Genomic DNA, 27,434 nt, shown 5'->3' on the forward strand with positions numbered 1-27,434 from the left:
AGTGTGCGGTTTGGGAGAAAATGTGTCGGATATTTTGGGGCGGTCACGTGGGCGGGCGGGCTCCGAGAGGCCCCGGGACCGTCCCAGCCTAGAGTCCGTGCCCCCCCAGAACCCCCCATCACCGCGAGCCCCTGCCACTGCGACTCTCCATCCCCGCGACCGCCCGACGCCGGGACCTCGGGGCCCGGCGGCCTCCCTTCCCCCTCCCGCCCCCTCCAGGTGAGTCAGGCGGGGACGCAGGCTCCGCCGCCGCGGACGCCCGGGTCCTCCTCGGGCGAGGTGGGCTGGGGGCGGGGGCGCCGGGAGCCACGCCGGCTCGGTTCCTCCCCGCGCGGGTCTGGCTGTCCGCAGGGGTGGAGGGGGGCTTCCTGGCCCCGACTTGGGGGTCAGCCCTGAGGTGGGAAGGGATTGGGGAAGACAGCTGGGCTGGGCTGGGCTGTATTCACCCTTGACTGTGGTGAGTATTCTGGGAGAGCTTTGGGAGAACATTAGCCAGCGGGCTTCTATCCTTATTTTTGTGCCCGGAGTGTGAGGGGAGATAGGGTCCCCTCCTGCGGGGAAAGTCCACCATCCGCCTTCCCTCAGGCTTCTCCTGGGGAATCTGAGGGGAGGATTTTTGGTCCACGCTGATCCAAGTTCCTCCTTCCCTAGTGGAATGGCACCACTTGGACATCAGAAGGGCCAGAGGCAAATGATTCTGTCCCTTTGAGTCCGGAAGTTTGGAGAGACAAGTGGATAGGATAGGGGTCTGTGTAGCTGAACCGCAGTGAATTTGAACTGCCTTGAACCGCAGTGCAGGAGTCCCTCTCTCAAGTCTGCAACCTTGGCTGTGAGTCCTGGCTCCCTCCAGCCGAGGTGGGGGGCTCCTCCGGAGTATTCTTGAGGGGAGCCTGAATGGAACAAAGGCAAAGCAGGGAGACTGGGGAAGGGACCCAGGAGTTCCAGTCCCAGAGCCTTACTGGCGCACTGCCTCCCTGTTTCCAGCTCTTACAGCCCAGTTCCCTTGATCTGACCCAGTCTGTAGGAGGGAGTCTCTGCAGGTGGCCAGAGGGTAAGACTATGCTGGGGTGGGGGAGGGGGGCAAGTAGCCTGAGGAGGGGTCTGTGGGGCAAGAAGCTGAGATGGTGGTGCTCCTTCAGGGCCCACATCTAGGGCAGGTGATGGTACCAGTGCCGAAGTCTGAGGTTTGTACCCTTACCATCACTGCTCAGATGCTGACTTAGGGTTGAGGACCACAGGTGGTGTCTCATTTCCTTGAGGCGAGAAAAGAGAGGACAGGGGAGGGGGCAGGAGGCAGTGTGGGAGGGGTCCTGGAGCTTGGGTATCCCAAATAGACACATACTCTCGCACACACATATGCACACACATGCTGTGGCTTGGAGTCTAGTAGGCAGCACAGGGCACACACCCCCATCCCGGCACACCCCCACCCCTGGCTCAGAAAGCCACCCAACTGGCACCTCCAGTTCCCCCCTCTGCCCCACCCTACCCGTGCCCTCCGATGCCCACACACATTCCACTGGCATTGCCTGCCTGCCTCATGGGTACTGCCCCTCCCTGGGGCCAGTGAGGTAGAGGGAGGGCACACGGGGATGGGAGGTGGAGACTCAAGGGTCTGGACTCCCCCGAGGGTGGCAGGAGGCCAGGGAAACCCGGCCTGCCGTTGCCTCCTGGGGAGCAGACTGGGGGCCCAGACCAGAGCAGAGGATGCCTGGGTCCTCCGCCCAGGCTGGGGATGGGGTCATGGAAAAAGGTGGTCGTGTTTATACAGAGGGGAGGGGGGCAGCGGGTGGAGAGCCACCGACAAGAGCAGCTTTGTTCCAGGCTCTGGAGCGGGCAAGCCAGCAGAGAGACACCCCCGCCTCCATCCGGCAGCCCCCTTCATCCATGCCCTCCCCTCAACTCCACCTCAACTTGAAAAGAAGCAGCTTTGTAAGGGCCCGCTTTCCCCTGGTCAGCCCTCTCCACCTGAGGTGGCATCTTGGGAGGAAAGAAGTCCGTTCTCCCTTCCTCAGGTCCCCCTGAAGTACCATGGCCTCTGGGTTCCTACTTTAGGATTTCCTTTTACACTGTGTACCACTGTCTTCAATTCCTTGGTCCCTTCCTCTACCGAAGACTTAGGACCCTCCCCTTCTCTTCTCAGCAAGGCAGAGAAACCAAGGTTCAGAACTGGGATGAATCTCTTTCCCCTTCCTCTCTTCACTCAACGCTCAAGTTCCTTCTCTGAGGCAAAATAAGGGGAAGTTCCCGGGAGAGCTGGGCTGTCCTTCACTCACTCACAGCTTCACTCCTCCACAAGGACTAGGAGCCTGAGCATCCTTCTCTGGGACCCTCAAAGTCCTCCTGCTCTGCCCTCAGGGCTCTGTTTCCCACCCACAGGTGAGAAGCAAAGACAGAGAGTTCTGGACCACACAGCCAAGTTATCAGCCTAAGCCAGTCGGGGAGATGGGGGGACCTCTAGTAGCTTCTCACCCTTGGCATTGGAGGGGTTAATCCACCTGGAATGTGGCCCAGCCTGTTAAGCTGTGGCCCAGGGGCCTCAGGGGCCTGGACTCCTGGCTCTACCTTGGCTTAACCTGGGAAGAGGACTGCAGGGAATAGGGTAAGGTGAAGGAGATGAACCCTGGGGACTCAGAGCTCAGGTTTTTTTAGGACTTAGGGAGACCCTGGGTTGAAGAGTCAGGGTGCTGGGGATCTGAGTGGTGGCAAGTGAAGGGCAGCGGCTGCTTTATGCATTGGGACTGAGTGGGCTTGGGGTCTGAGTTCCTGTAACCGCCACGACAATCTACCTTCAGGAACTTGAAAGCCAAAGCAGATGAGAGATAAAAAAGAGAGGGGAAAAATGAAAAAACAGAGGTACAAAGATGGAAAGATATTGATCTTAGAAAGAGATGTGAAATACCCATTATCTACCTCTGGGGCTGCCTACCCCGAGGACTCTGTGTTTCGCTCTCTTCCATCCTCGCTCTCTGACCTTCTTCATCTAGTCCATTACGTTCTGGCTGGTAGAGGAGGCACCTAGGCTGAGATGACTCTCTTTCCCAGTCCCTAACTTCTGAGACAGGTGGGCGGTTCTGGCACTCCTAGGAGAGCCAACAACCTTCCCCTTATCAGAGCATCAGGAGAGGAGCCACCTGCCTAACCTAGGATTCTCACTTCCTCCCCCCCGCCCCCCCTGCCTCGTCCTCCCCTGGGCTCAGGGGTCAGGCTATATTAGAGGAAGGGGGGATGTAGAGAGGGCTTGCTATGTGCAGAGGGCTCGGAGAAGAGAGAGAAGAGATGGAGAAGCAAAGTGAACTGAGGACAGAGAGAGGAGCTTCCTAGCATCATGCCTGGCACAGAGCAGGGCTTCCATCAGCCTCCGTGGGTGTGAAGAGAGGTTAGGAAGTGAGGCATCATTGGAGACATAGACGGACTAGGAGGGAGCACTGAGGAAGATGGAAAGAAAGGAACGCAAATTAAAGGAGGTATGGCGGAAGAGAAGGGACAAGGAAAAAGAACATGAGATACACAAAGCCTTTAGTATGTGTCCTATATTATTCTAGACACCTTACATATGGTAAATTATTTAATCCTCATAATAACCTTATGAAGTGGGCCTTATTATTCACAGTTGGCAAAGAAAGGAACTGAGGCCCAGAGAGATTAAGTAACGTTAATACATCAGAGATCCCGCAGCTTGGAAGTGGTAGGGATCAATTCAGATAGTCTGGCTTCAGGATCTGTGTTCCAGAGAGGTGTAACATTTTATGATAAAAGTGTTAAAAAAGATATGGTCACTTTCTCCAGAGTGTAGAGTTTGAATCTTGGCTCTACCATTTACAGCCATGTGACCTTTAATCAGTCCCTTAACCTCAGTTTTCTTATCTGTGAAATGGGAATCATAATTCCTACTTTGCAGGATTGATGTGAGTGTTAAATCAAGAGTTCAGCCCATGATGGTGTTCAGTGGTCTCCTAGCTTAGGAGTCCTTTCTGCTGTGAGTCTAGAGGCTGTCATTCACCTTGTAAACTTAGTTTACCCTTTCTGGGTGAGTTTCTCTGAGCCTGCATCAGCTCCCACCCTATGTCCCCCACTGTGTACAGAGGGCCCTGAGCAGTACAAACTGTGGCAGCAAGGAGAGAAAAGACTAGCTGGGTGAGGGTCATGGGGCTTGAAACCTCAAAGTGATCATTCTCTCATCCCTCCTTTTCCTTTCTTTCTCCTTAGGACTCTTGGAGACCCAGTGAGCAGGCCAGGCAGGGCGGGCACGGAGCCTCCCAGGCCAGGGCAGTGGGCATGGGCGGGGGCTGTGGCTGAAGAAGTCCCCCGCCCACAGCAGACCCCAGGGGACTCAGCCTCCCACACTGCCGCGGCCATGGCCACCAATAAGGAGCGACTCTTTGTGCCTGGTGCCCTGGGTCCTGGCTCTGGCTACCCAGGGGCTGGCTTCCCCTTCGCCTTCCCAGGGGCACTCAGGGGGTCTCCACCTTTCGAGATGCTGAGCCCTAGCTTCCGGGGCTTGGGCCAGCCTGACCTCCCCAAGGAGATGGCCTCTCTGTGTGAGTCTCAGGGATCGTGGGGGATGAGGGCAAGTGGAAACAGGAGGGCATTGGTGGGTGGATGAGAGAACTGGTGTCCCCGTTAGGAAGGCAGGCAGGCTTAGGGCTTTGATCTAAAGGAGTAGCCATGAGGGGGTCTCGATAGGGAGCAAATGAACATCTTTACGAATGCGAGTCCTCCTGTACAGCTAGGATGGGAAAGTGGCATGCCTAAAATTTGGGACTCTGAAATTGCCTCCTGAGCGAGTCAACTAGCAGGGAGAACCTCTTTGTATGGGCAGCCAAGGGGGGGTCTGGGGAAGTCTGAGGCTGCTGCCTGCCTGCAGTGGAGGGGTGTGGGGAGCCAGGCTGTGAAGTGGAGGAGCCTGGGAAGACAATCTGCTGACTCTTGGATCGAGAGGTGAAATTGTCCTGAATTAGGGGGAGGCTGCAAAAAAGAGGAACGGAATCTAGTGCCAGGTACCCAGAGATGTCTGGGGTCAGGAAACTTCCCTCTTGCTTCTGGTTAAGTGAAAGTCGCTCAGTGTCCGTGTCCAACTCTTTGTGACCCCATGGAATTCTCCAGGCCAGAATACTGGAATGGGTAGCCATTCCCTTCTCCCGGGGATCTTCCCAATCCAGGGATTGAACCCTGGTCTCCCACATTGCAGGCGGATTCTTTACCAGCAGAGCCACCAGGGAAGCCCCTTGCTTCTGGGAAGGGTGGAAATAGCCACAGGGAAGGTAGCTCTTGTCTCATAAGTAATCCGGGAAAGTGGAGGGGGGTCCCAGCAGCATCCTCTCCGCCAGCCATGTGGGCTGTAGACTCCTCTCTCTCTCTCTCTCTCTCTCTGGCCCGGTGCCCACATGCTGTGCAGATCCCTGCTTGTCCCTCAGGCCTGCCCTCTTTGGGTGAAGCTGACAGCAGCAAGCTGAGGCCTCTCTTCTTCCCTCTGGGTCCCCTCTCCTTCCTCTTGGGAGTGGATCCTCCTCGCCGGGGTCATTTCAGGCATGGGTGCCCAGGAGCTGGAGGGCTAGGATGCTGGCCTCCGTGGGATAGAGGGTCAGTGTGGGAGCCGGTGCAGAGAAGGTCCCACCTGGAAAGGAGGGGAGGTGATAGACAGAGGGGCAGCTCCAGAGAAACAGAGAAGGAGAAGAAAAGACCAAAAGATAAAGATAACATCCCTTATAGCTCCACAAGCTCAGAGAGAGAGAGGTGGAGAGAAGGGGCCTGTGTTCAGGAGCTGGCACTTGGAGGGTTGTGTGTGTGTGTGTGTGTGTGAAGGGGTGATTAAACAGGACTGGGGCTGGCAGCTCTGCTGGAAAGATCAAGCTCACCTAGAGAAGGCATGTGTGTGTGTGTGTGTGTGTGTGTGTAAGGCCATGTGCAGTTGTATGCACAGTGTGGCCCTGAGACGCTGCTCACACACAGAATTCCAGGGTTGCAACAAAGAGTCAGTGTGAGGAGTGAGGTGGTATTTCATGGGCTGCTGACGGTGTGTCTGGGGTTTGGTGAGGCCTGCTGGTGGCCTGTCTGTAGTCCAGCAGGGGTTATTTGGGTGGCATGCAGGTGAAGGAGGGAGCACAAAGCCCCCCTTTTTGTAAACCTCAGCTGGGCTTCCCCTACCTCATTTGCACCCCATGAATCTGTCCCAGGGTCTTGGAGGTGGGAGGGAACCACCCTCCCACATGAATGCCCTTCTTGCAAAGAGCAGTACAACTCAGTCCCTTGGGACTTGATTCTCCCATTTCCTCAGGCAACTAAGGGAGTGGGGGTAGAAGGCAGAGGAGAAAGAATGGTGTCAGGGAGAGTGCGGAGAGCCAGGAGCCAGCCCCCAGCGAAGTTCTCCATGTGCCCCTGTGCCCTGGACACGTGGAGAGCAAGGTCAGGGTTCAAAGTGAGGTCAAGGCAGGGGAAGGGGTCAGACTAAGCTGTATCCCCAAAGGCTGCCCTGAAGGAGGGGGGCTGAAAGAAGAAATCCAAGGGAGGAGCCAGAACCTGGGCTTGTAGCTGGGGAGGGTGTGGCTGGCAGCAGGGGACAGGCCTGGGCAGAGAGGTGGCGGTGGGGAGGGGAGGAGGGAAAGGCCTGGGTCCAGACAGCTACCTGGGAGTGGGGCTTGCAGCATCTAGTGGAAGAAAGGGAGGCAGCTGGGAGAGTCTGAGAGACCTCCCACGGGGCAGCAGTGGCTGAAGGGGGAAAGTGTAATCTCACTTGCCTTCCCTTTGTGACTGGGCAATCTAATGGAAGGGGACTGGAAGCCTAAGTCAAAGCCATGCTCACCTGGTGGCTGGCTCTCTTTCCTCAGCCTCTGTTGCTGGTCTGTGGGAGGGAGGGTAGACTGTGAAGGATTCTGGAACTTAGCCCCGGGGCTGGCTCCTGGATCCCACCACTGGGTCCCCAGCACCTTGGAGACACTAATGTTGAGAAGGGCAGTCTTGCTTCATCTCTTGGGGTGCCGCGGGGGCCTGAGTGGGTAAGGCATCTCAGAACCGCCTGTTGGAGGAGGGGAGGGGAAGGGAACATGTGCTGCCAAGGCAAGCACAGGCCTGCATGTGTGGAAAACTGGAGGGGGGGGTGTGTGTGTACACATGTGCGAAGGTTTGGGTGTGCTTGCTCACTCATACACATGAAACCCTGGTGTCTGTGTCCCTGTGTATCTCAGTGTTATGACCACTGGTGTGGTCTGTGCTTGTTTTATCAAGACTGCAGGGAACAGAGTGTGATGGAAGGGAAGGGAAGGCCTGCCCTGCCCGCCTCCCCCTCTTTAGAAGATAGCTGGTGTCCTGACGACCTAGCCCTGCTTGTCCTCTGAAATTGGTGACAGTGTCTCTGGGTCACGGAGCCCAGGCTGCACCATACCAAGTCACATGGAGAAACTGAAGACAGGCTGGCACAGGAAGAAAAAGAGTTCTACTTAAAAGAAACTGAAAAAGAGAGACTCAGAGACCTAAACAAGAGAGGGAAATATACAGGCTGGAAGGCACAGACACAGAGAGAACCCAGACTCCGGGAGAGGCCAGGGCCTTGTTAAGCGGGCGGGCCTGGTGGTGAGCAGGCGGCAGCAGCGAGGCCTCCTCCAGGAAAAAACCCCAGCCACTGCCTCCTTCCCCTCCCCTCCTGGTCTCTCCTGCTCAGGCTCGAGCTCCAGCTCCAGGCCGACACAAACGGGGCTTTGATTGCAACAGGAAACCTCTCTGGCGGGGGGAGCTGGGCAAGCCGCCGCCGCTGGGGCCCAGGCTGCACCCCCCTCTCCTGGCCCCCTACCCGGTCCCAGCCCCCATCCTGCCCAGCGCTCCTCACCGCCCTGCTTTGGGCCCCGGGTTCCTCATTCACACCTCCCTATCCCTCGGCTCCACTGCTGCCCCCACCTCCAGAGACCCCTCCCATTCACTGCCCTTCAGGTGGGACTCCTAAGTTAGGCTTACCCTTGGGGTGGGGCCTTCTCTGCTTCGAAATGCCCCCTCTTCAGTTTTTTGAGGGAAGGTTTTGGAAGAAAACGAGAATTTAGTGTGAGGAATTCAGAGCCAGTTATCCTCAAGCCCCTTCCAGAAGGTGGCAGGAGGGGAGCAAAGGAGAGATGCAGAAGGAGCTAGCTGTCCCTCCCCTCCACACAGCCCCTTGATGGCCAAATGCATCCTTTCCAGGGTGGTCGAGGCTCTGAGGGGTGACCATGCCAGGCTCAGTGTGAAAGGCTTCATCAGTGGGGGATGGGGTACACTCTTCCTTGCCTCTGGGACCATGCTTTGTGGGGCTCCAGCTGGGAGGGGTGCACTTTGGTGGCAGGGATCATAGGGAAGGGGGTGAGTCAGGCAGCAGCCCCCCCTTATACTCCCACCAGGCTGGTGGAGAACATCTGGTTCCCATGAAATGCTAGAAGGCTAATGGGTCTAATTGCTGCAATAAGGGCTGGGGGGACTTTGGGGAAAAGAGGGGGCACTAGATTCCCCCATCTTTTTACCTTCTCTTCAAGGCTGACTGTCTAGAATGGGGGTTGGGGTTGGGGGTTAGGGTGGGCCTGACATCACATTGCCTAGTCCCTTCTAAGGACCCCTCTCCCTGCAATGCTTGGGAAACACACACAGATGGGCTGATGAGGAGTGGGGTGCATCTGTTGAATAGAAAGGGGGGCTATTGAAGACTCGTGACTTCTCCGAGCCCTCCCCCCACACCTCCTGTGCCCCACTCCCAACCCCCCTCCTGTGGCCTGGCCACTTCTGGTTCTAATTACCAACCAGGCAGGCCTGACTTAATTGGGACCTTTCAGATTTCTGAGGGGGAAGGGTGGGATGGGGTGGGGGAGACTGGCAGCCTGGAGTTGACTAATCAGGGCTTTTCCCCCCTTGTTTTGGGGGTACTCCTCATTTTGCACTTAATTGCTGTTTTTGCCACTGGCCAGGTTCTGAATCAGAAATCTGTCGCCCCTTTTTTCTCTTCGTGGGGAATGGCTGCATCCAGAGATGGTGTATTTGGGGTTGAGGGCAAGAACTGGGAGCTCAGGAAGGCTGAACTGGAAAAGACCAATACATTCCCTCTTCATCCCTGCTTCCAGCCCCAAGTCGGCCCTGCCACCCCAGACTCCCCCATCCGCCAACCAGGCCCTCCTTCCCAGCCCAGCCCCCTTCAGCCCCCGGCAGCCACCCCGGCCCCTCCTCCGCGCCTGCCTTCCCTTCCCTCGCCTACTCTGGCACCCCTTCCTGCTCTTTATTCTTCCAAACTGGCGCCCCACTCCAGCGGCACCCCAGTGCGCCCCCCACCCGGTACAACAGATTCTTAGAAAAGCGCGCCCCGCCCTGGCCCAGCCACCGCCGCCGGGCGGGGGAATGGGCCGGGCCGGGCGCCGCTCCTGTTCCCCCGGCGCTCCCCGTGTGAGCGGCGCTGACAGAGCCGGCTGGGCCGGCCCGCCGGGCGGCCGGGCGGCGGGCGGGGCGCGGAGGAGGGGGCGGTTTCCGGGAGTCGCCGCCGCCGGCGCTGTCCCGGGGCCAGGGTCCCCGAGTCGGCCCGGCCCGGCGAGGGCAAACTCTTGACGTGGCCAAACCCCCGCCCCCTCACCCTCTTCTCCGCCGGGCGAGGGCGCTCAGTGCCCGGAAGGGGCCCGCGAGGAACGAGTGGGGCGGCCCTCGGAGATCCGAAGGGCACTAAATGTGGCACCAAAGGGGAGAAGGGGCAGTTTGCCATCGGTGGGGGTATCGAATGGCTTTGAGAACAGCTACCGACCAGACTCGCAGTTATTGCCGAGAGGGGCACTGGGCACTTGGGGGCATTGGCACTCTGGGGGAGGGGAGTTGGCACTCAGGAGGGCAGTGTGGTCTGAGACGCAGTCGGCACGGTGGGAGCAGCCTTGAGCCCTACAAGTGATGTCAGGTTCGAGGAAGGGGCGCTGGGAGAGGCAGTGGAAGCGCTCCGGGAACGTTAGCCCCGGGACGGGCCTTGGGGGCCTCGGAGGGAGGCGGCCCGGGCCGCGGCGGAGGGAGCACCGCTCGGGCTAGGAGGGGTGGACTCCGGCTGCGCAGGAGGGCGGGGGGACTCCACGGCGGCGCTGGCTGAGGCCTGGGCGGGGTGGGGCGGGGCCGGGTCAGGGGGAGGTGAGCGCGCCCGGCCACCCGCCCCGAGGGGGGTTCCCGGAGAGTTCACGGCGGGAGCGCGCTTCGGCCCTCGGACCGGGGTAGGGGGAGGACGGGAAGGAAGGAGCAGGCCGCGCGCGCCCAGCCGCAGGAATGTTCTGTTCGGCCCTGCGGCGCGCGCGCGGAGGGAGAGGGAGGAGCCAGGCCTGGGAATGAGGGGGTGGAGGTAGTGCAGGTCCCTGGGCTCTGGAGAACTGCCGCGCTCAGGGAACCTCCATGTTCCCCTCTCCCCAGTCCTCCGCGAAACCCCTGCCTGTACAGACTTGTGTAAAAAAAAAAAAAAGGACTGTTGGGGGGAGGGGGAAACTCGAAAGGAAATGCGTGTGCTTGGTTCCTCCACTCCTTCCCCCATCCCCGGTCGGGGCACGCGCCTGAGTGCAAAAGCTTGCAAAGCCTCCCGGCTGTAGAGAGAGAATCCTTGCAAGCATTCTCCCGAGCCAGGTGTGTCTGCAAAAACGTGTGTGTACACCTCTGATTTTATGCGCGTGCAGACATGCATGTGCACTATTGCATATTTGCAAATGCGTGGTGCCTGCCAAGATAAATGCATGCACGGATGTGTGTCTTAAGCAAGCAAGCGCGCGGCGGTGCGAGTGTGTGTGTATGTGTGTGTATATGTGTGTGTGCGCTCCACTCCCAGCTCTGCTCATCTTGGTGCCCGGCCCCCTTAGCTCTCTAAGCCCCACCCCCCACCCCTCTGGGCTTCGCTTTTACAAAAGGTCTCCCCAGTGCTAGCTGCCGAGGCGCCCAGAGTGAGCTAGACCGCGGCAGGAGCGGCAGCCCCGGCTCTGCGCCCCGCCCAGTCCCTTTCCCCTGCTGGGGATCCCCCTCTTCCCCGCCCACCCCTTACCCCCCATGCAGCCCGGCGCCCTACGCTAGCCCTCCCCCTCCCCCCCTCCAGGAGCGGGGCGCCGCCGGGGGAGGAGGGGGAATCGGCTGCGGGTTCTCGGTGTTCCCAGCACCCAGCTTCCCTCCAAGCCGGGTCGCGATGTACGACTGCATGGAAACATTTGCCCCGGGTCCGCGACGGCTGTACGGGGCAGGCGGACCCGGGGCTGGCTTGCTGCGCAGAGCCGCCGGCAGCTCCTGTTTCGCCGGACTCGAGTCTTTTGCCTGGCCGCAACCCGCCAGTCTGCAGTGTAGGTACCCGAGCTTGGGGGTGGGGTGTGGGGTGCAGGACAGGCAGCGGCTCTCGCTCTACATGTGTAAAAGGTGGACCTGGGGTGCAAGCGGGCATTCTGACCGTTTCCATGTGAGGGTCGGGTGTGTAGGAAAGAAAAGTACTGGCCCTTTAAAAGTGGGGGCCTCAGCGACTCCTTTGGGTGTGGGCAGTAGTGTTTGGAGTGTGTGTGTGGTTTCGATGGTGGGTATATAGCTAGGACCTGTGGTTGATGCCCCTCCAGGGTTCCCGGAGATAGGGAGAGGCCGAGGTGCGTTGGTAGTTTGTGTAGGCAGGTTCGTGGCCCCGGAGGGCTATGGCACCCAGTACCGTGGGTGGCGTTTGTGAAGTCCATGTGGGAAGTTGCGAGTGTAAAATATATATATTTCGTTTGCGGAGCGTGGGCATCCCTGGAGTGTGCAGCGCCTAGCTTAGGCGGTGCGAGTGTGGGTGCAGGGGTCTCTCCACGCAGCATCACCCTCCGCCTGCGTTGGCAGGTCCGCATGGCCCCGTGTGGAATTGTTTGTGGCGTGAGGCCGGGAGGGCGTGTGCCCTGCGTGGCCGCGGGGGCGGTTTTGGAAAGGGCTGTGTTGGAGCGTGCATCCTCTGGGTGTGCTGTGTGCGGGGTGGAAGGGGTTGTGCACACTAAGGCGGCCAGATTGGGTTCTGGCGCCCCCCTCCCCCACTGAGAAAAGAAATGTTAGGAAATGTGTATAGGGTTGTGTGCGCTTTTTCCTATGGTTCCAGCCCACAACTTCAGTAGGAAGGGAAAAGCTTCAAGCAAAGTTTGTGTATGGTGAGGAGGGGAATGGAGGTAGCAGCGGCCGGGGAAGCAGGACTCCTGAGTCCCCAAATACACATCTTTCCCTCTCTGTGAAATGGGAGATGCCAGGCCTGGGGCCCTGGAACCCCTTTCCAGAGCGGTAATAAAAAGCCGGGGACTGAGAGGCAGTAAAAATGAAGTCCAGATGAGAGGCGGCTTTGAAGCCCGGGCCGAAGTGCCTGGCGGGGGTGGGGTGGGGGGGAGGAGCTGGGAGGGGAGCCTGGAACACCCCCGAATTTCCCCGGGGCTGGGACGGCGCTCCAGCCCGGGGATGCGGGACTGGGGGGCACTCTGGGAAGGGGCGGGCGGCGGGCGCTCGGGGAGTGTGCGCGCGGGGTCACTGAGCCCCCGCCAACGCGCCTCGCTCCTTGGCACACGGCAGCGCTGTTTACGAGATCGCTTTTTTTTTTTTTGGGTCTGTTGGTTGCAGGGCAGAGCTGCTCAGATTTAACAACTGGGAGACTGGAAGAGGGAGGTGGCAAATAGGAGACCGAACTGTGGGGTGGGGTGGGGCAAGAAAGAAGAAAAGTATAGCATTTAAAGGGTGGGGAAAACATAAACTAGTTACTTGCACCAAACCAAATCCTTGTGAATTCTTAACTTTCCGCTCATGGTCGGATAGGATGGGGATTTGGAGTATGTTCGGAAATATACTGAGATGGAAAGAATCTCCCAGGAACGGTTTTTGTGGGGACCCGGCAAGGACCTGGTTTTTTTCAGGCCCAGAGAAGCCCATGGGACTTGGCTGGCAAGTCAGTTTGGACCAACAGTTTTGGCTTCTAGGGCCTTGCGGGGGGTTCGGGCCTGCCCCACACACTTTCAGAGAAAGTAGTTTAGACCTATGTGTCTTGACCAGGGAAGGAAAGAAGTCCTTTGGTGTGTCTGTGAGTGCTTGGCAGCGCCAGCATTCTGGTGCTGCGTTGGCAGGCCACGGGTGTCTGTCTGGTGGCAGAGCTTGTTGCTTGCAACTGTGAAGCGAATGCTGGATGTTGTGTGTCTGCCTTGTGCATCCACCTCCACAGTGTGGCTGGAGTGCATGAGCCTCTGTGCCTACCTGGGTGTTCTGTGCCAAATATAGGGGTATAGGAGCTGGTTGGTAATGTGCCTGCTTTTGTGCCCTGTGTGTTGTTGATGTGTGAGAGTGTCTCCAAGGAGGTGTGTGTCGTCAGATTGTGAGTCCGGGCTTCTCAGCCCTGGGCCTCGCAGCTGGGAGTGTTTACAGCCGGTTATAAAGAGTTTGTTTGAAGCTCCGCTCAGCCTGGCCAGGAATTTCCTCAATTTCAGCAATTTGGGCTTTAAAAGGAGAAAAACCCAGAGCCCACCCCCCTCCTCCACAGCAGGGGCCCCTGCTTAGCCCGGCCAGGCATCGTCATGGTGGGGTCTCTGCCCAGGGCTGAGAAAGGAATCTGAGCAGAGCTGACCCACTTAGCCTTCCTGTGCCCTTCGCTCCAGATTGACCAGAGCCGCTGGGCTGCACTTTAGGGTTCAAGGGTGAGGGTGTGTCAGAGGGGTACCGAGAAGGGACCACAGTACCTTGAGTACGAGAAAAGCTGCCCCTGGCCTGTCTCCCTGCCACCCCCACTCTCATGATTGGCTGGCACAGGCCCATGCCAGTCTGACCGCACCCAGGCCCTTTCGCAAGAGAGGAAATGAGGCAGCGCTCTGCGGGCAGGGAGGGCGTCAGTGCGGGTAAGCACCACCCCACGCACTGGCCTGTGGGCAGCACATGTGCCCTCAGACACTGGGGCCATCCTGAAAGAAAGGCATCCCAGCCCACTCCCCATCTCCCAGCACCAGCACCGCCCCCCCATTTCCCGCCTGGTTCTGAATAGACTCCAGGCACCCTCCTATCCTCCACTCCTCGCTCTCCTTTTTCATTGGGGAATCTCACTCTAGCTAGATTCTTATGCTAATGGAGTGTCTGTGTGTGTTGGGGGGCGGGAGGGCTTCGCTCCTGCTCCTGTGGGGAGGATGGAGCTAATCCGGAACCCCAGCATCCTGGCATCCCAGGCCTTTCTGTCCTTCTGGCAGCCTGGGTGGACTTCTGACCAGATGGGCTACAGCAGCTTAGAAGGAAGAAGGTGTTCACGAGGTGGGTGCAAGCAAGGGACACTCGTTAGGCTTTAGGGTTTTCTTGCATTAACTTAGGCCTTCCAGGTTTGGGCAACTGGTCCTACAGGTTGAATAATTTACAGATTTTTTTTTTTTCCCCACCCTCTGAAGACCCGACCACACACTCAAAAGAGGTTTACTCAGCAGCCTCCTAAACAGAGGGTGTCCTCTCCACAAACTCTCTGCATGGCATGGGCTGAGATCTTTTTTGAGCAGTGTGTAGCTTTTGCAGGGGAGGTTTAGGAGTGAAGACATAGCTCAGAGAGGGTCCAGAGGTACTCCCCTCCCCTATCAACCCCGGATACAACCCACTGTCACCTGACTTCTGGTTTGCTACACCCCCAACAACTTCTAGACCTGAGAATCTGAGCAAACACCTGCCTCCCTTTCCTAACTTCTCTCACTCTTGGCCTGGCCAGTTAGATCTAGACCTGAGATCTTCCGCTCCCCGCTCCTCCCTACTACCCCCACGCCCTCCCCACCCCCATAACTGGCAATGTGGCACTGGGCTGGCCCCATCCCTCCATAGGCCTCCATGTCTTCAGGTGTAACATAAGGCTTTTGCATGTGCCCTAACCTACTTTCCCAGTCCCTACGTCCCATTTGCTCCACTGTCTCAGCGGTTTCTAGGGAAAAGGACATTGGTGGTTATTTGGGGGATGGTTTGAGGGGGGACTGGAGAAGGAAATGGCAACCCCATTTGGTATTCTTGCCTGGAAAATTCCATGGACAGAGGAGCCTGGCGTGCTACAGTCCATGGGGGCGCAGAGTCGGACACGACTTGAGAGTGCACACGCACACACACATTGAGGGGGGAAAAGATCCGGGACTGTCTCCCCTGTACTGCTTGAGAGAGGATGAGGTTCTCTTCTACCTTCTGAGTCTCCTGGCAGGTGATTTAGCCAGGTGCTAGCCGCAGGTGACCTGGAATTGCCTCTTCACCCCCAGATCTGTGGCCTCTTGAGCAGGAGAAGGGTAGGAGGGAGTCTGCTGACAGGGACCCAATGTGAGGAGTGGCTGGAGAGTTCAGAACCACAGGCCGATACCCCTTTACACACCCACTTTGTAGCTGGGCAAACTGAGGCCCAGAGAATTTAACTTCCGGGATGGCCTGGACCCAGAATTTGGAGAATTGAGCAGTTGTATAGGACATTATTATAGGGGGAGGTGGCCAGGTTGGGAGGTAATGGTAGTCATTTGAGGGTTTCTGGAAGTGTTTACTCTGGGGCTGTATATGGGTTGTTGGGACTTTAAATCAATGTGGTGGCGATGGTGTCATCACCGAGCCAGAGGAAGAAGTGGGAATGTGGGGTGTGTATCTGATGAGGATGCCTAGAGATCTGAGGGGGGCTTCTCCCCTGACCCTCACATCACTGCTTCTCCCCAGCGGTGGAGACACAGAGCACTAGCTCAGAGGAGATGGTGCCAAGCTCGCCCTCGCCCCCTCCACCTCCCCGGGTGTACAAGCCGTGCTTCGTGTGCAATGACAAGTCCTCTGGCTACCACTATGGGGTCAGCTCTTGTGAAGGCTGCAAGGTGTGTACGGGGTGGATGTGGGTGCATTGGGCATCCAGAGTTGACTGGGTGAGATCAGAGACTGTGTGTGGGTGGGTATCCCTCTGGGGTGGGAGGGATGCTACTCTGCACAGATGTGGCTGAGCCTGGGACCACCTGCAAGGCCTGCAAGAGGCTGATACTCCCAGCATCCTGCTTCACTGACCTTCCGCGCCTTACCCCCAACCCCAGGGCTTCTTCCGTCGCAGCATCCAGAAGAACATGGTGTACACATGTCACCGCGACAAAAACTGTATCATCAACAAGGTGACCCGGAATCGTTGCCAGTACTGCCGGCTACAGAAATGCTTTGAAGTTGGCATGTCCAAGGAAGGTAGGCCCTTAGGCCTGCCTGGGCAGGAGCACTCCTGTCCTAGCCTGTGGCTGCCACCCTCTTCCCACTGGCTGCCCCCACTTCCCTGACCTCTGTGATCAGCCTCCAGCCGCCCTGGAGTGCTGCCTCCTCCTCGGCCAGTCCTATTTGATTAGTTCCATTTACCCAGGAGACCCCACCCCTTCCCATTCCCTCTTCTCAGAGCTTAACCCTTCGTCTGAATGAGGGAATGGGGGTTACCATTGCACATTCCTTGTTTCATGGGCAAGTTGGGGGGCTTGCCAGTCCCCTCCCCTGCTCCCAGCACTGAGCCTGAGGTGGATCTGGGGTGCCCCCCCTCCCCTGCGCCATTGTGCTGCCAAGGCTATAAGTGGATATCCTGCCGCCTGCATATCCTGCCCCCCCTCCCCAGCTCCTGCAGGGTGACAGGAAGGGCAGGATGGAGCCGAATGGCCTGGGGAGGGAGCAGGGGCTGCAGGCCCTGGGTGGGGCTGGGGAGAGCCAGCCTGGGAATGGGAGCTAGTGTAGGAGACAGAGAACCCGACCGGGTCCCAGGGAATGGATGCTCTCCAGTGTGAGAGGGGATAGGGAGGGAGATTCTGAGAGTCCTGACCCTTTCCTCATCTGCCTCTACCCTCAAGCCGTACGGAATGATCGCAACAAGAAGAAGAAAGAGGTGAAGGAAGAAGGGTCGCTTGACAGCTATGAGCTGAGCCCCCAGTTAGAAGAGCTCATCACCAAGGTCAGCAAGGCCCATCAGGAGACCTTCCCCTCGCTCTGCCAGCTGGGCAAGTACACCACGGTGAGGAGTGGGCAGGGCCGTGGTGAGGGCAGGGGCCGCTGACTTTGGAGAATGGGTGGGGTGGTGTTGGAGGCCGTGGTCTGGCACTGACAACGGTCAGGGCATCTGCATGCAGAGGGAGAGCCAGGGGTTTTGGCAAAAGGAAGACAGGATGAGCCTTAGTTTGCTTTCTAACCTGCTGTTGCTGCAGAACTCCAGTGCAGACCACCGGGTGCAGCTGGATCTGGGGCTGTGGGACAAGTTCAGCGAGCTGGCCACCAAGTGCATCATCAAGATCGTGGAGTTTGCCAAGCGGTTACCTGGCTTCACCGGTCTCAGCATTGCTGACCAGATCACTCTGCTCAAGGCCGCCTGCCTGGACATCCTGGTGAGTTAAACCCTGGCTCTGTCTCCCATCATAGCCTGACCCTCAGACGAGACCATGGAGTTGGTCCACACAAAGATTTCATTATTTCTGTTCCCCACTCCAATCTGGGACTCCCCCAGATATCCTCGAAACCCAAGCTCTTTTTTTGTCTTAATCTCTGCCCCTGAGATCTGATCCTAGACTTCTGCATGCCCTACCTTCTGACTTCTCTTCTCTTCCCCCAACTTCAGACACTCCATCTGTCTGCCTTCCTTCTCCTGCCTGCTTTAGGTGGCCCTCCTTTAGGACCTAACTGCTTCACTTTTTACCTGTACCTCATGCTCTTTTCCCTCCCACCCTATGCGCTCCTTCGCAGAGACAGCACTAACCCTCCCCCCACCTCCAGATGCTGCGGATCTGCACAAGGTACACCCCAGAGCAGGACACTATGACGTTCTCCGATGGGCTGACCCTAAACCGGACTCAGATGCACAACGCCGGCTTTGGGCCCCTCACAGACCTCGTCTTTGCCTTCGCTGGGCAGCTCCTGCCGCTGGAGATGGACGACACAGAGACAGGCCTGCTCAGCGCCATCTGCCTCATCTGCGGAGGTGCGGGGGCGCCCCCTGGCGCTGACTCAGATTACTTTCCCACCGCACCCCACAACCTGGCTGGAGACCTTGGTCCCACCCCGGACTCCTCAGCTCCAGTTACAGACTGCCCAGCAGCCTGGAACAAGCAACGAGAAGAGGGGGAGAGCCGGGATGGGGGGCAGGGAGCTGAGGAGACCCCCGGTACTAGTGCTGACATAGAGGTCTGTGCTTAGTCACTCAGTCGTGTCTGACTCTTTGTGACCCTATGGACTGTAGCCCGCCAGGCTCCTCTGTCCATGGGGATTCTCCAGGCAAGAATACTGGAGTGGGTTGCCATGCCCTCCTCCAAGGGGTCTTCCCAACCCAGGGATTAAACCCAAGTCTCCCGCCAGGTCTCCCGCATTGCGGGCAGATTCTTTTATTGACTGAGCCACCAGGGAAGTCCTGGGCAGGCTTTACCAGAGAAAACCACTTGCCAGAGAGGGGATGGTATAGGGATTGGAGCAGGGGAGATGGTCTGAGTGGGGCTCATGGTCAGGGTTTGGGGCCTGGAGGGCCATAGGGCAGGGCACCTTGGGATCAGCCCCTCATCACTGTCTTCCATGTCTCTCTCACTCACCTGTGCTTATCCCCAAAGACCGCATGGACCTGGAGGAGCCTGAGAAAGTGGACAAGCTGCAGGAACCGCTGCTTGAAGCCCTGAGGCTCTATGCCCGGCGCCGGCGGCCCAGTCAGCCCTATATGTTCCCCAGGATGCTCATGAAGATCACTGACCTCCGGGGCATCAGCACCAAGGGTTAGTCGGGAGCAAGCCTCCCCTCTGTCTTCTCGGAGCTGCCGGTCTCCCAGGTCAGGCAGAGACAAGAGCAGAGTGGGGTAGAATCAGGCAGCCTGCACTCGCATCCTCGCTCCGCTGCATGCTAGTGGGAACACTTGGTGCAAAATACCTTTCCTTTTTGTACCTTGTTTTTCTGTTTGTGAGGATGAAACAAGTTAACACACAACAGGCTTACAGCTGTGCTGAGTTATAAAGTTCAGTGCCTCCTGCCCTGGATGGAGCAGATGTTTCCAGCATCACAGGAAGGTTGATTGGACGCCTGGCACGCGGTGTTTGATGAATGTTAGTCCTAGTGATAAATGTTATTAAGAACAGCCATGGGCTTACGGAGGGGGTCCAGGGTGTGTGGCTGGAAGGTGGGCGCTGTGTAATCTTGGAGGAGACAGCCTGAAAGGAAAGGTGGGCAGTGGACTTGGCAGAGAAGACAGGCAGAGTCTCCAGGCAGAGGAGTGGGCCCCAGGAGCTCTACAGTAGAAAGAGGGAGAGAAAGAAGCAGACAGAGGTAATAGGCCTGTGCTGGGAGCCCCAGAGGGCAGTCAAGCAGAGTTAGGGAGGCCACCGTAGGTGCTGTACCTCAGCCTCCCTGAACCTCCTTGTTCCTCCACTGCAGGAGCAGAAAGGGCCATTACCCTGAAGATGGAGATTCCAGGCCCGATGCCTCCCCTGATCCGAGAAATGCTGGAGAACCCCGAAATGTTTGAGGACGACTCCTCGCAGCCTGGCCCTCACCCCAAGGCCTCCAGCGAGGATGAGGTTCCCGGGGGCCAGGGCAGAGGGGGCCGCAGCCCCCATCCTGACCAGGGTCTCTGACTTCCCCTGCCGTGGGGGTTGGGGCTCCAGGCAGCAGACTGACCATCTCCCAGACACTGCCAGTGACTGGGGGAGGACCTGCTCTGCCCTCTCCCCACCCCTTCCAATGAGCTCCTTGTTTTTGCCAAAGTTTCCAGGGGTGCCTCTGTGTTCATCCCCATCTTGTTCTAACCGGCTCCCTCTCCAGTCCTGGGGGCCTGCCCTGTTCCCTCCAGGAGAGAGGGCAGAGGGGTGAGCCTGGGTTTGGACTCTGAAATCTTAGCACTGCCCCTCAGACACCAGGGTCCAGGCTCCCCAGGGCAGGAGGAAGACCCTTCATTCCACAGCCCCTTCCTCTGCTGGGTGCTTAGGCCTCTGGGAGCAAACAGGAACACTAGAGACCAAAAAGGGGGCCATAGGGGGAGGGCTGAGCCCATCCTCTTGCCCCTGTCCTTGGTGCCTAATGCTGCGTGAGGCACCTGCCGGGTGCATCCTGCCCGCTGTGCCCCATCCTCATGCCAGGTCAGAGTTGGGCAGCCCGGGCCCTGTTGGGGGGCGGGCAGAGGGTGAAAGGGACAGATGTGGATCACTCCGCACCTCTTCACTGGGGCCTCCGTTACAAGCCCCTCCCCCAGCCCTGTCACGTGCCTTGGGCCCCCCTGCCTCTCATCTCAGCCATGGGGCAGGGACCCTCCTACACTACAGAGGGGCCAGGGGGATCCCTCTCCCCCTAGTGCCTTCCCCCTTGACCCCCCAGAGCAGCTTGGCCCAGGGAGAGGTGGGGTGGGCACTGCTTAGCTGATCCTGCCCTGACCCAGAGGAAGCCTCTATTTATTTATTAGCTTTTGTTTACACCCTGGAATTGACCCCTTCCTCCAGGGGACTTGGGAGGGGGAGCCCAGGGCCCCTGTGACCCCTCCCTTCCTCCAATCCCCAGTTTGTATTTAGCTGCCAAATAAGATTCCCTCTGGCTCCCCTTTTTCTCTGGGGGGTCCGGGTGCTGTCCCCTCCCCTCTGTTTACATTTCTCCTCCACCCCCCGCCCCCCGCCCCGCTGTATCGCATATTGCTGAGTTTTCTATTTTTGCAAAATAAAGTGATGGAAACTCATGTAATGTGGCTCCCTGGGGTGGGGGGGAAGCAACTAGGGGACCTGGACAGGGACTGGATGAGGAGGGTGGGTTGTGCAGGCTCCTCAGGGCAACTGGGAAATAGGATGAGACGCGCTGGGTGGGCGTGGTGGGAGAGGGACCCAAAGGGGGTCCACAAGGGCCCATCCTGAGCATCTGGGCCACCCATGTTCACCAGGCGTGGGTGCTTAGATTGGACTTTGTGAACCTCCAGGAAGGTGCTGGGCCTCAGAGGTCTTTAAGCTGTCCCCACCCGCAGTTCTGTAGACGTGCACATCTGCCCTTCTCTGTGGAGGGGGTCGTTGCCGTTTCATTTGGTTCTCAGGAGGGTCCCTGGCCCCAGAAGAAAAGAAGCAGGGTGTACATCTCAGTTACGGTGTGTCTGTTTTACGCCAGCCCCTCACCCCATGAGCCGCACCACCCCCCGACCCCCGTGATCCCAGGATCACCTTCTGAGTCAATCCATCTACCCTTTCTGAGCCCACCCTTCTCTCCATGACCCTGCTTGCCCTCCACGACCCCACTCTTAGCTTCTGTCCGAATTCCTCTCCTTGCCCCTGCATGCCATAGCCCCTGCAGCACCCCAATCTTAGCCCCACTGCCTTTGACCTCTGCCACTGCGCCCCTGGACTCTCCCTGGACCCCTGTGTCTCCCCATCAACACCCACCCCTCCCTTCTTCCCTGGGATAGCGCCTTGCCTACCTGTGCTTGGCTGTCTCCCGAGGACCTGTGCACATAGGGAGAGAGGTTGAGGATGTGGGAGCAGGGGAGAAGAGGGGGGAAAAGCAGAAGAAGAAAGTGAAAGAAGCTCTAGAGGAAACCACAGGGCCTGTAGGGAAGGAGGGGTCATTGCTGTGGCAACCCTAGTTGTGGGGGAAGGGCAAGAGGTCTGAGAGCCAGAGGCTGGCTGAAGCCCACCCAAAGGAGGACCCCCTTCTCCCCAGTTGCTCCTCTGGCAGCTACACCCCTCCCCCGACTTGGTGTTCATTGAACACCCTGCCAGGAGATGGGCTCTGTGGTCCCTGCACAGTAGAGGAGACAGACCTGTGAACAGACATCACGTCTAGTTCCTTCTTAAAACTCCGTGGTCAACTGCGGGCCTCAACCTCTTCCCGGCAGCCTCATCCTTGCCCGACTCCAGCTGCCATGTGGGTACTCATTTTTGCCCAGTTCACCTCTGCCACCCCCATCCCAGGCTCCACCACTGTTTGACTCCTTGGACTCCCAACCTCATCCTTTGAGCCTGGCCCTGTGCCAATGTCTCCCAGCTTTCCAGCGTCTGGATCTTGAATTTTTCATTCTCCCATTTCTATTACTTCTCACCCATCAATTCTCACTCTTATCCAGCCAGTGATAAGTGCCACCTTCTCCACTAAACAATTGATACAAATAATCTCATTTCATTCTCAGAACAATCATATGAGTTTCACTTGACAGATGAAGCAGCCACAGGAATGGTAAGTAAATAACTTGGGGCCCCATTACTGGTAAGTGACAGAGCCAGGGATTTGAACTTGGGCAGTTTGGCTCCAGAGTCAATGTAGTTAAGCACCCACTCTAAGACAGTGGGCGCCAGGTTTTCAGAAAGAACAATTGTCATTAACATCCCCCTCCTACAGTACTTACTGCCTCCATATTTCTTCCTTCCCGTCATGTTCCTGTATGAGGAAGTAGAGAAATCATCAATTTGGGAGGCAGGCAGATCTGGATTTAAATCCAGATCAGCTAGTTTGCTAACTATGTGATCTCGGGCAAAATTCTTTACCTTGTACTTCTAAGCCTCTACGTCTGTAAAATTAGGGGGCTGGGGGAAGTTTCACACCTATGTCATGAGGTTCTTGTGAGAATGAATTATAACATTATGATGGTACATCCAGCGCACAATAGGTACTCAGTAGATGAGCTTCCTTCTTCCAGACCCCTGTGTCACCAACTCCCTTGACCTGTTTTCACCCTTATCTGCTCCGTGGTCTCCTAGATCAGTCACTCCCACCACCCCCAAGTCTCCCCCACCCCGGGGTGTGTCACTTCCTCCTCTGCAGCCTCCCAGATCAGTACACAAAGGCTGCTGCTACTGCCGGAGGAAGGGCTGCTCCGCACGCAAGCACGCACCTGTGAGTACCAGGGCACCAGCCCTTCTGCCTCCTCTCGCTACCCACCCAGGCCCCACCTGGTCCCAGCCTCCTGGGAAGAGGGCTGTGGCCCGAAGACACCCAGGGTTCAGCTGAGTCTTGAGAAGGGCTCTGAAATCTTCTCTGCATTCCCAAGATCTCCTGTTCCTTTCCCCTCACCGAGTTTCACAAACCCTCCCTCCCCCCACCCATCTCTCCTGGGTTGGTTTCCCAAGAGTGGGACTGGAGACAGGAAAAGGAGGGCGGGGATGTATGAGCCCATCATTTGCTTTACGGCTATGTGTCAAGGACTAATACAAGGTAAGGTTCTCCCTATATTACTCCCCAGCCGCTACGCCTGCTAATGCCTTGTGCTCCCCTCAGGCCTCCTCCCCTTGGGCAGATCCCACACTCCTTGGAGACAGTGGCTCAGTGGCTCAGTTCTGTCTCCTCCTCGTGACGCTGAGTGGGCAGCAGAGGTTCCTCCTGACTTGGGAATTCTGGATGGGTGAGGAGGATGCTCTCTTTCTCAGCTGCTGGGGGGGCAATAGGGTATTGGAGTCAGAATTAAGTCTGGGAAAATGGACAACCCAGAGGGAGCGAAGGGGGAAGATCAAAGAAGACTCCAAGGAAAGAGAAAGGGGATTAGGTAGAGCCCATGGGGACTGGTGCAGAGAAGGTGAAACTTCCCATGAAGATGGGGCCTGGTTTGGAGGGGAGGAAAGCAGCACAAAGTGAGAGACCTGGTCGGTGTCAGCCCCTGCCTCTGCTCAAGTTCGCTGGGGACCCTGGGCAAGTCACTCACCACTTCTGGGATTCAGGTTTCCATCTGAGAAAAAACGGGGTTGAAATAGATTTCTCCATTCTATGTTTAGGATCAGAGGGGGAACGGAAGTAAAATGAAGAACTGTAAAGAAATGGAGAAGAGAAAAGCAGACTAGAGGTGTAATCAGATTTCTGAATAGGAAGGGGAGAGAAAGGGAAAGACAGATTAAGATACAATTGGTGGCAAGTCCTGCATCCCAAGGAGGGGAGAAGGGGGTTGGGGGGACATGTCTGGGGCCCCATTTAGGGGAGATGAGCAACTCCTGGGGAACCAGTGTGGCCCAGAGCCCCACCTGTGAGAGATGAGTCAAAACTCTGTTCGTGCTGTAGCATCCCCAGCCTGGGCAACCACAGGCGAGCCGAGCCAGCAAGCCTGAGGTTAAGCAGAGGATTAGCCCTGAGCTCGTCTCTCTCGCAGAGGGTGGAGGCTCTGTTAAATATATATCTACTACGCCTGAGGTCACAGGTGGGGGGGAGCAGGACGGGAGCGGTCAGCGGCTTGACACCCCACCCCTTCCCCACACCCCTCGTCGAGTGTCTGGTACTGAGTCTCAGCCCAGGCTGAGAAGGATGTTGATGCTTCCTGAAAGAGTGAGCTGGCATTTCAAATGCACTGCTGATGGTTGTGGGAACTGTTGCAGCCCCTCAGGAGGTCATGTCGGTTGTGCCCGCACTGCTCACCAGTATTACAAATGATTCCTATTTATTAAGCCTACAAATCCTCTTCCAGGGTGTATCCTATTAATACAACATGCACACCTGTGAAATGGTAAATCCAGGTATTTTTACTGCAGTATTGTTTATAATAGTGAACAATTAGAAACAACATAAATTCTCATCACAAAGACTAAATACAACATGACATATCCGTGCAATGGAAATCTATACAGAACAAGGGATTTCTTTATTTCTCGGGCAGTAGGAACTCCAAGAAAAGTAGTGAAACTGAGGAAGATGCAAAACTGGGTGCCAAGTATTCTAGCGTCTGTGGGATCCCATCACTGGATTCTAGCACTTGAAGACTATACGTATGTTCATGTTAGTCTGTATATACACTAAAGATCTCTTGAAAGATGACAAGCAACAAAAAATACTAATAAATGATGGTTATTTGCTTGGTGTAAGTGTGGACACGGGTGGATTGGGAATGGGAGAGGGCATTTCTCACGATCTTAACTTTTTGATTTTTAACATTGTGCTAAAATACACATCAAATTGATCATTTAAACCATTTTAAGTGTATAATTCAGTGGCATTAGGTACATTCACAATGCTATGTAACCATCACTGTTATCTAGTTCCAGAACTTTCTCTTCACTTCACAAGGAAACTGCCCATTAAGCAGTCACTTCTCATCCTCCCCTTCTCCCCAACTGTTAGCAATCACTAAGCTACTTTCTGTCTCTATGGAGTTGTCTAGTTGGGCTGCTGCTGCTGCTAAGTCGCTTCAGTTGTGTCCGACCCTGTGCGACCCCATAGATGGCAGCCCACCAGGCTCCCCTGTCCCTGGGATTCTCCAGGCAAGAGCACTGGAATGGGTTGCCATTTCCTTCTCCAATGCATGAAAGTGAAAAGTGAAAGGGAAGTCGCTCAGTCGTGTTTGACTCTTAGCAACCCCGTTGCTAAGTTGCCATGGGATTTTCCAGGCAAGGGTACTGGAGTGGGGTGCCATTGCTTTCTCCCTAGTTGGGCTAGTTCATATAAATGGAGGTGTATAATGTGTGCTTGTCCGTGACTAGTTTTTTTCATTGAACATTGTGTTTTCAAGGTTCATCCATGTTGTAGCATGTATCAATACTTCATTCTTCTTTATGGCCAAATAATATTTCGTTGTATGGCTATGCCATATTTTATCCATTCATCAGGTAGGCATTTCTGGTGGGCACTCATCAGGTGGGTTGTTTCTGCCTTTCAGCTATTGTACATGGTACTGCGATGAAGAGTCCTGCACAAGTCTGTGTTTGCTTAAACATCCGTTTTCAGTTCTTTTAGGGATATCCTTAGGGGTAGAATTGTCAAGTACCAGGGTGATTCTGTGCTTTAACTTCATAAAAAATCACCAAACTGTTTTCCACAGTTGCTGTACCATTTTACATTCCCACCAGCAATGTATGAAGGTTCCATCTTCTCTGCATCCTCATCTACACTTATTTTCTGTGTGTGTTTTTTTTTTTTAAGTCTAGCCATCTTAGTGGGTGTGAAGTGGTATCTCACTGTGGTTTTGATTTGCATTTCCCTGAAGGCTAATCATGTTTAGCATTTTTTACTCAGTTGTTCCTCACTTATCAATCCTCTTTAAAGAAACATCTAAGTCCCTTGCTTATTTTAAAAGTAGGTTGTTTTTCTCTTTCTTGTTGAGGTGTAAGAGTTCTTTATATATTCTGGATACTTGACAGATATGTGATTTGCAAATATTTTCTCCCATCCTGTGGTCTGTCTCTTCACTTTCTTGATAATGTCCTTTAAAGCACAAAAGTTTAAAACGTTGAAGTTCAGTTTATCTAGCTCCTTTTGTTGCTTGTGCTTTTGATGTCATAGCTAAGAATCCATTGTCAAGTCCAAAATTATGAAGATTTACCCCTATATTTTTTTCTAGGAGTTTATAGTTTATGAACTTATACTTAGGTCTTTGGTCCATTTTCAGTTAATTTTTGTGTATGTTGTGAGGTAGAAGTCCAACTTTATTCTTTTAAATGTGGATATCCAGTCATTCTAGCACCTTTTGCTGAAGACTTCTTTCTGTATTGAATGGTTTGGCAGCTTTGTTGAAAATCAATTGGCCATACAGGGATGGACTTGTATATTTCTTTCTTTTATTTATTTAATGCTTTTGGCTGGGCTGGGTCTTCCTTGCTTTGCAAGGGCTCTCTCTAGTTGCTTTGAGCAGGGGCTACTGTTGCAGTGCGTGGCCTTCTTATTGGGGTGGCTTCTCTTGTTGCAGGCACAGGCTTTAGGTACATGGGCTTCAGGAGTTGCAGCACACTGGCTTGGTGGTTGCAGCTTGCGGGCTCTAGAGCTCAAGCACAATAGTTGTGGCACACAGGCTTAGTTGTCCCGTGGCATGTGGAATCTTCCTGGATCAGGGATCGAACTTGTGTCCCCAGCCAGATTCTTAACCAGTGCATCACCAGGCAAGTCTAGATTTGAATATTTCTGAACTCTCAATTCTATTCCATTGATCTCTTTGCTTGTCCCTGGTGTTGGAGAAGACTCTCGAGAGTCCCTTGGACTGCAAGGAGATCCAACCAGTCCATTCTAAAGGAGATCAGCCCTGGGTGTTCTTTGGAAGGATTGATGCTAAAGCTGAAACTGCAGTACTTTGGCCACCTCATGCGAAGAGTTGACTCATTAGAAAAAACTCTGATGCTGGGAGGGATTGGGGGCAGGAGGAGAAGGGGACGACAGAGGATGAGATGGCTGGATGGCATCACCGACTCGATGGACGTGAGTTTGCGTGAACTTGGTAGATGGTGATGGACAGGGAGGCCTGGTGTGCTGTGATTCATGGGGTCGCAAAGAGTCGGACACAACTGAGCGACTGAACTGAACTGAACTGATGCTGATACTATGGGCTTCTCAGGTGGTTCAGTGGGTAAAGAATATGCCTGCAGTGCAGGAGATACAGGAGATGTGGGTTTGATCCTGTGTTGGAAGATCCCCTGGAGAAGGGCATGACAACATACTCCAGTATTCTTGCCTAGAGAATCCCATGGACAGAGGAGCCTGGCGGGCTATAGTCCATAGGGTCACAAAGAGTTGGACATGACTGAAGCTACTGAGCACGCATGCCAATACCACACTATCTTGAATACAGCAGCTTTGTAGTAAGTTTTGAAAGTAAGAAGTGTGAGTCTTCCAATTTTGTTCTTCTTTTT

General features: G+C 55.9%; 2 protein-coding genes and 1 long non-coding RNA gene across 17 annotated transcripts in view; 2 read left to right on the forward strand and 1 right to left on the reverse strand.

Moving 5' to 3' along the window:
- On the forward strand, positions 1-20,602 carry RARG (retinoic acid receptor gamma). 10 transcript variants are annotated; one of them, XM_086399274.1, is made up of 11 exons: positions 1-219; positions 985-1,051; positions 2,144-2,379; positions 4,210-4,541; positions 15,625-15,773; positions 15,984-16,125; positions 16,767-16,927; positions 17,118-17,294; positions 17,680-17,884; positions 18,504-18,662; positions 19,315-20,602. In XM_086399274.1, the coding sequence occupies exons 4-11, from the start codon at positions 4,358-4,360 to the stop codon at positions 19,512-19,514; spliced, it is 1,377 nt and encodes a 458-aa protein (XP_086255400.1). In that variant the 5' UTR covers positions 1-219; positions 985-1,051; positions 2,144-2,379; positions 4,210-4,357; the 3' UTR covers positions 19,515-20,602. The 10 variants fall into 10 exon arrangements, 7 of the variants coding, with proteins under 7 accessions (XP_086255400.1, XP_086255399.1, XP_086255402.1 ...); XM_086399273.1 differs by lacking the exon at positions 2,144-2,379; XM_086399276.1 differs by lacking the exon at positions 985-1,051.
- On the reverse strand, positions 20,590-23,656 carry LOC147371516 (uncharacterized). The gene is made up of 4 exons (XR_015163617.1): positions 23,540-23,656; positions 22,250-22,281; positions 21,326-21,350; positions 20,590-20,955 (listed from the first exon to the last, which is right to left on the reverse strand). It is a non-coding gene; the product is annotated as an uncharacterized LOC147371516 (long non-coding RNA).
- Positions 22,677-27,434, forward strand: part of ITGB7 (integrin subunit beta 7) — a 15,357-nt gene continuing 10,599 nt past the window's right edge. For 3 of the 6 annotated variants that reach the window (XM_086399271.1, XM_086399264.1, XM_086399266.1), the window contains exon 1: positions 22,677-22,737. The gene's annotated coding sequence lies outside the window, so the exon portion shown is untranslated. Of the gene's footprint in view, positions 22,738-23,037; positions 23,056-23,118; positions 23,243-27,434 lie in introns of those variants that run through there. The other 3 variants (XM_086399267.1, XM_086399269.1, XM_086399268.1) reach the window with 2 other exon arrangements.

Source organism: Bos grunniens, chromosome 5 (genome assembly GCF_055505025.1).
Source record: "Bos grunniens cultivar Pamir isolate PY7600 chromosome 5, Bosgru_T2T1.0, whole genome shotgun sequence".
NCBI classification, from domain to species: Eukaryota; Metazoa; Chordata; class Mammalia; order Artiodactyla; family Bovidae; genus Bos; species Bos grunniens.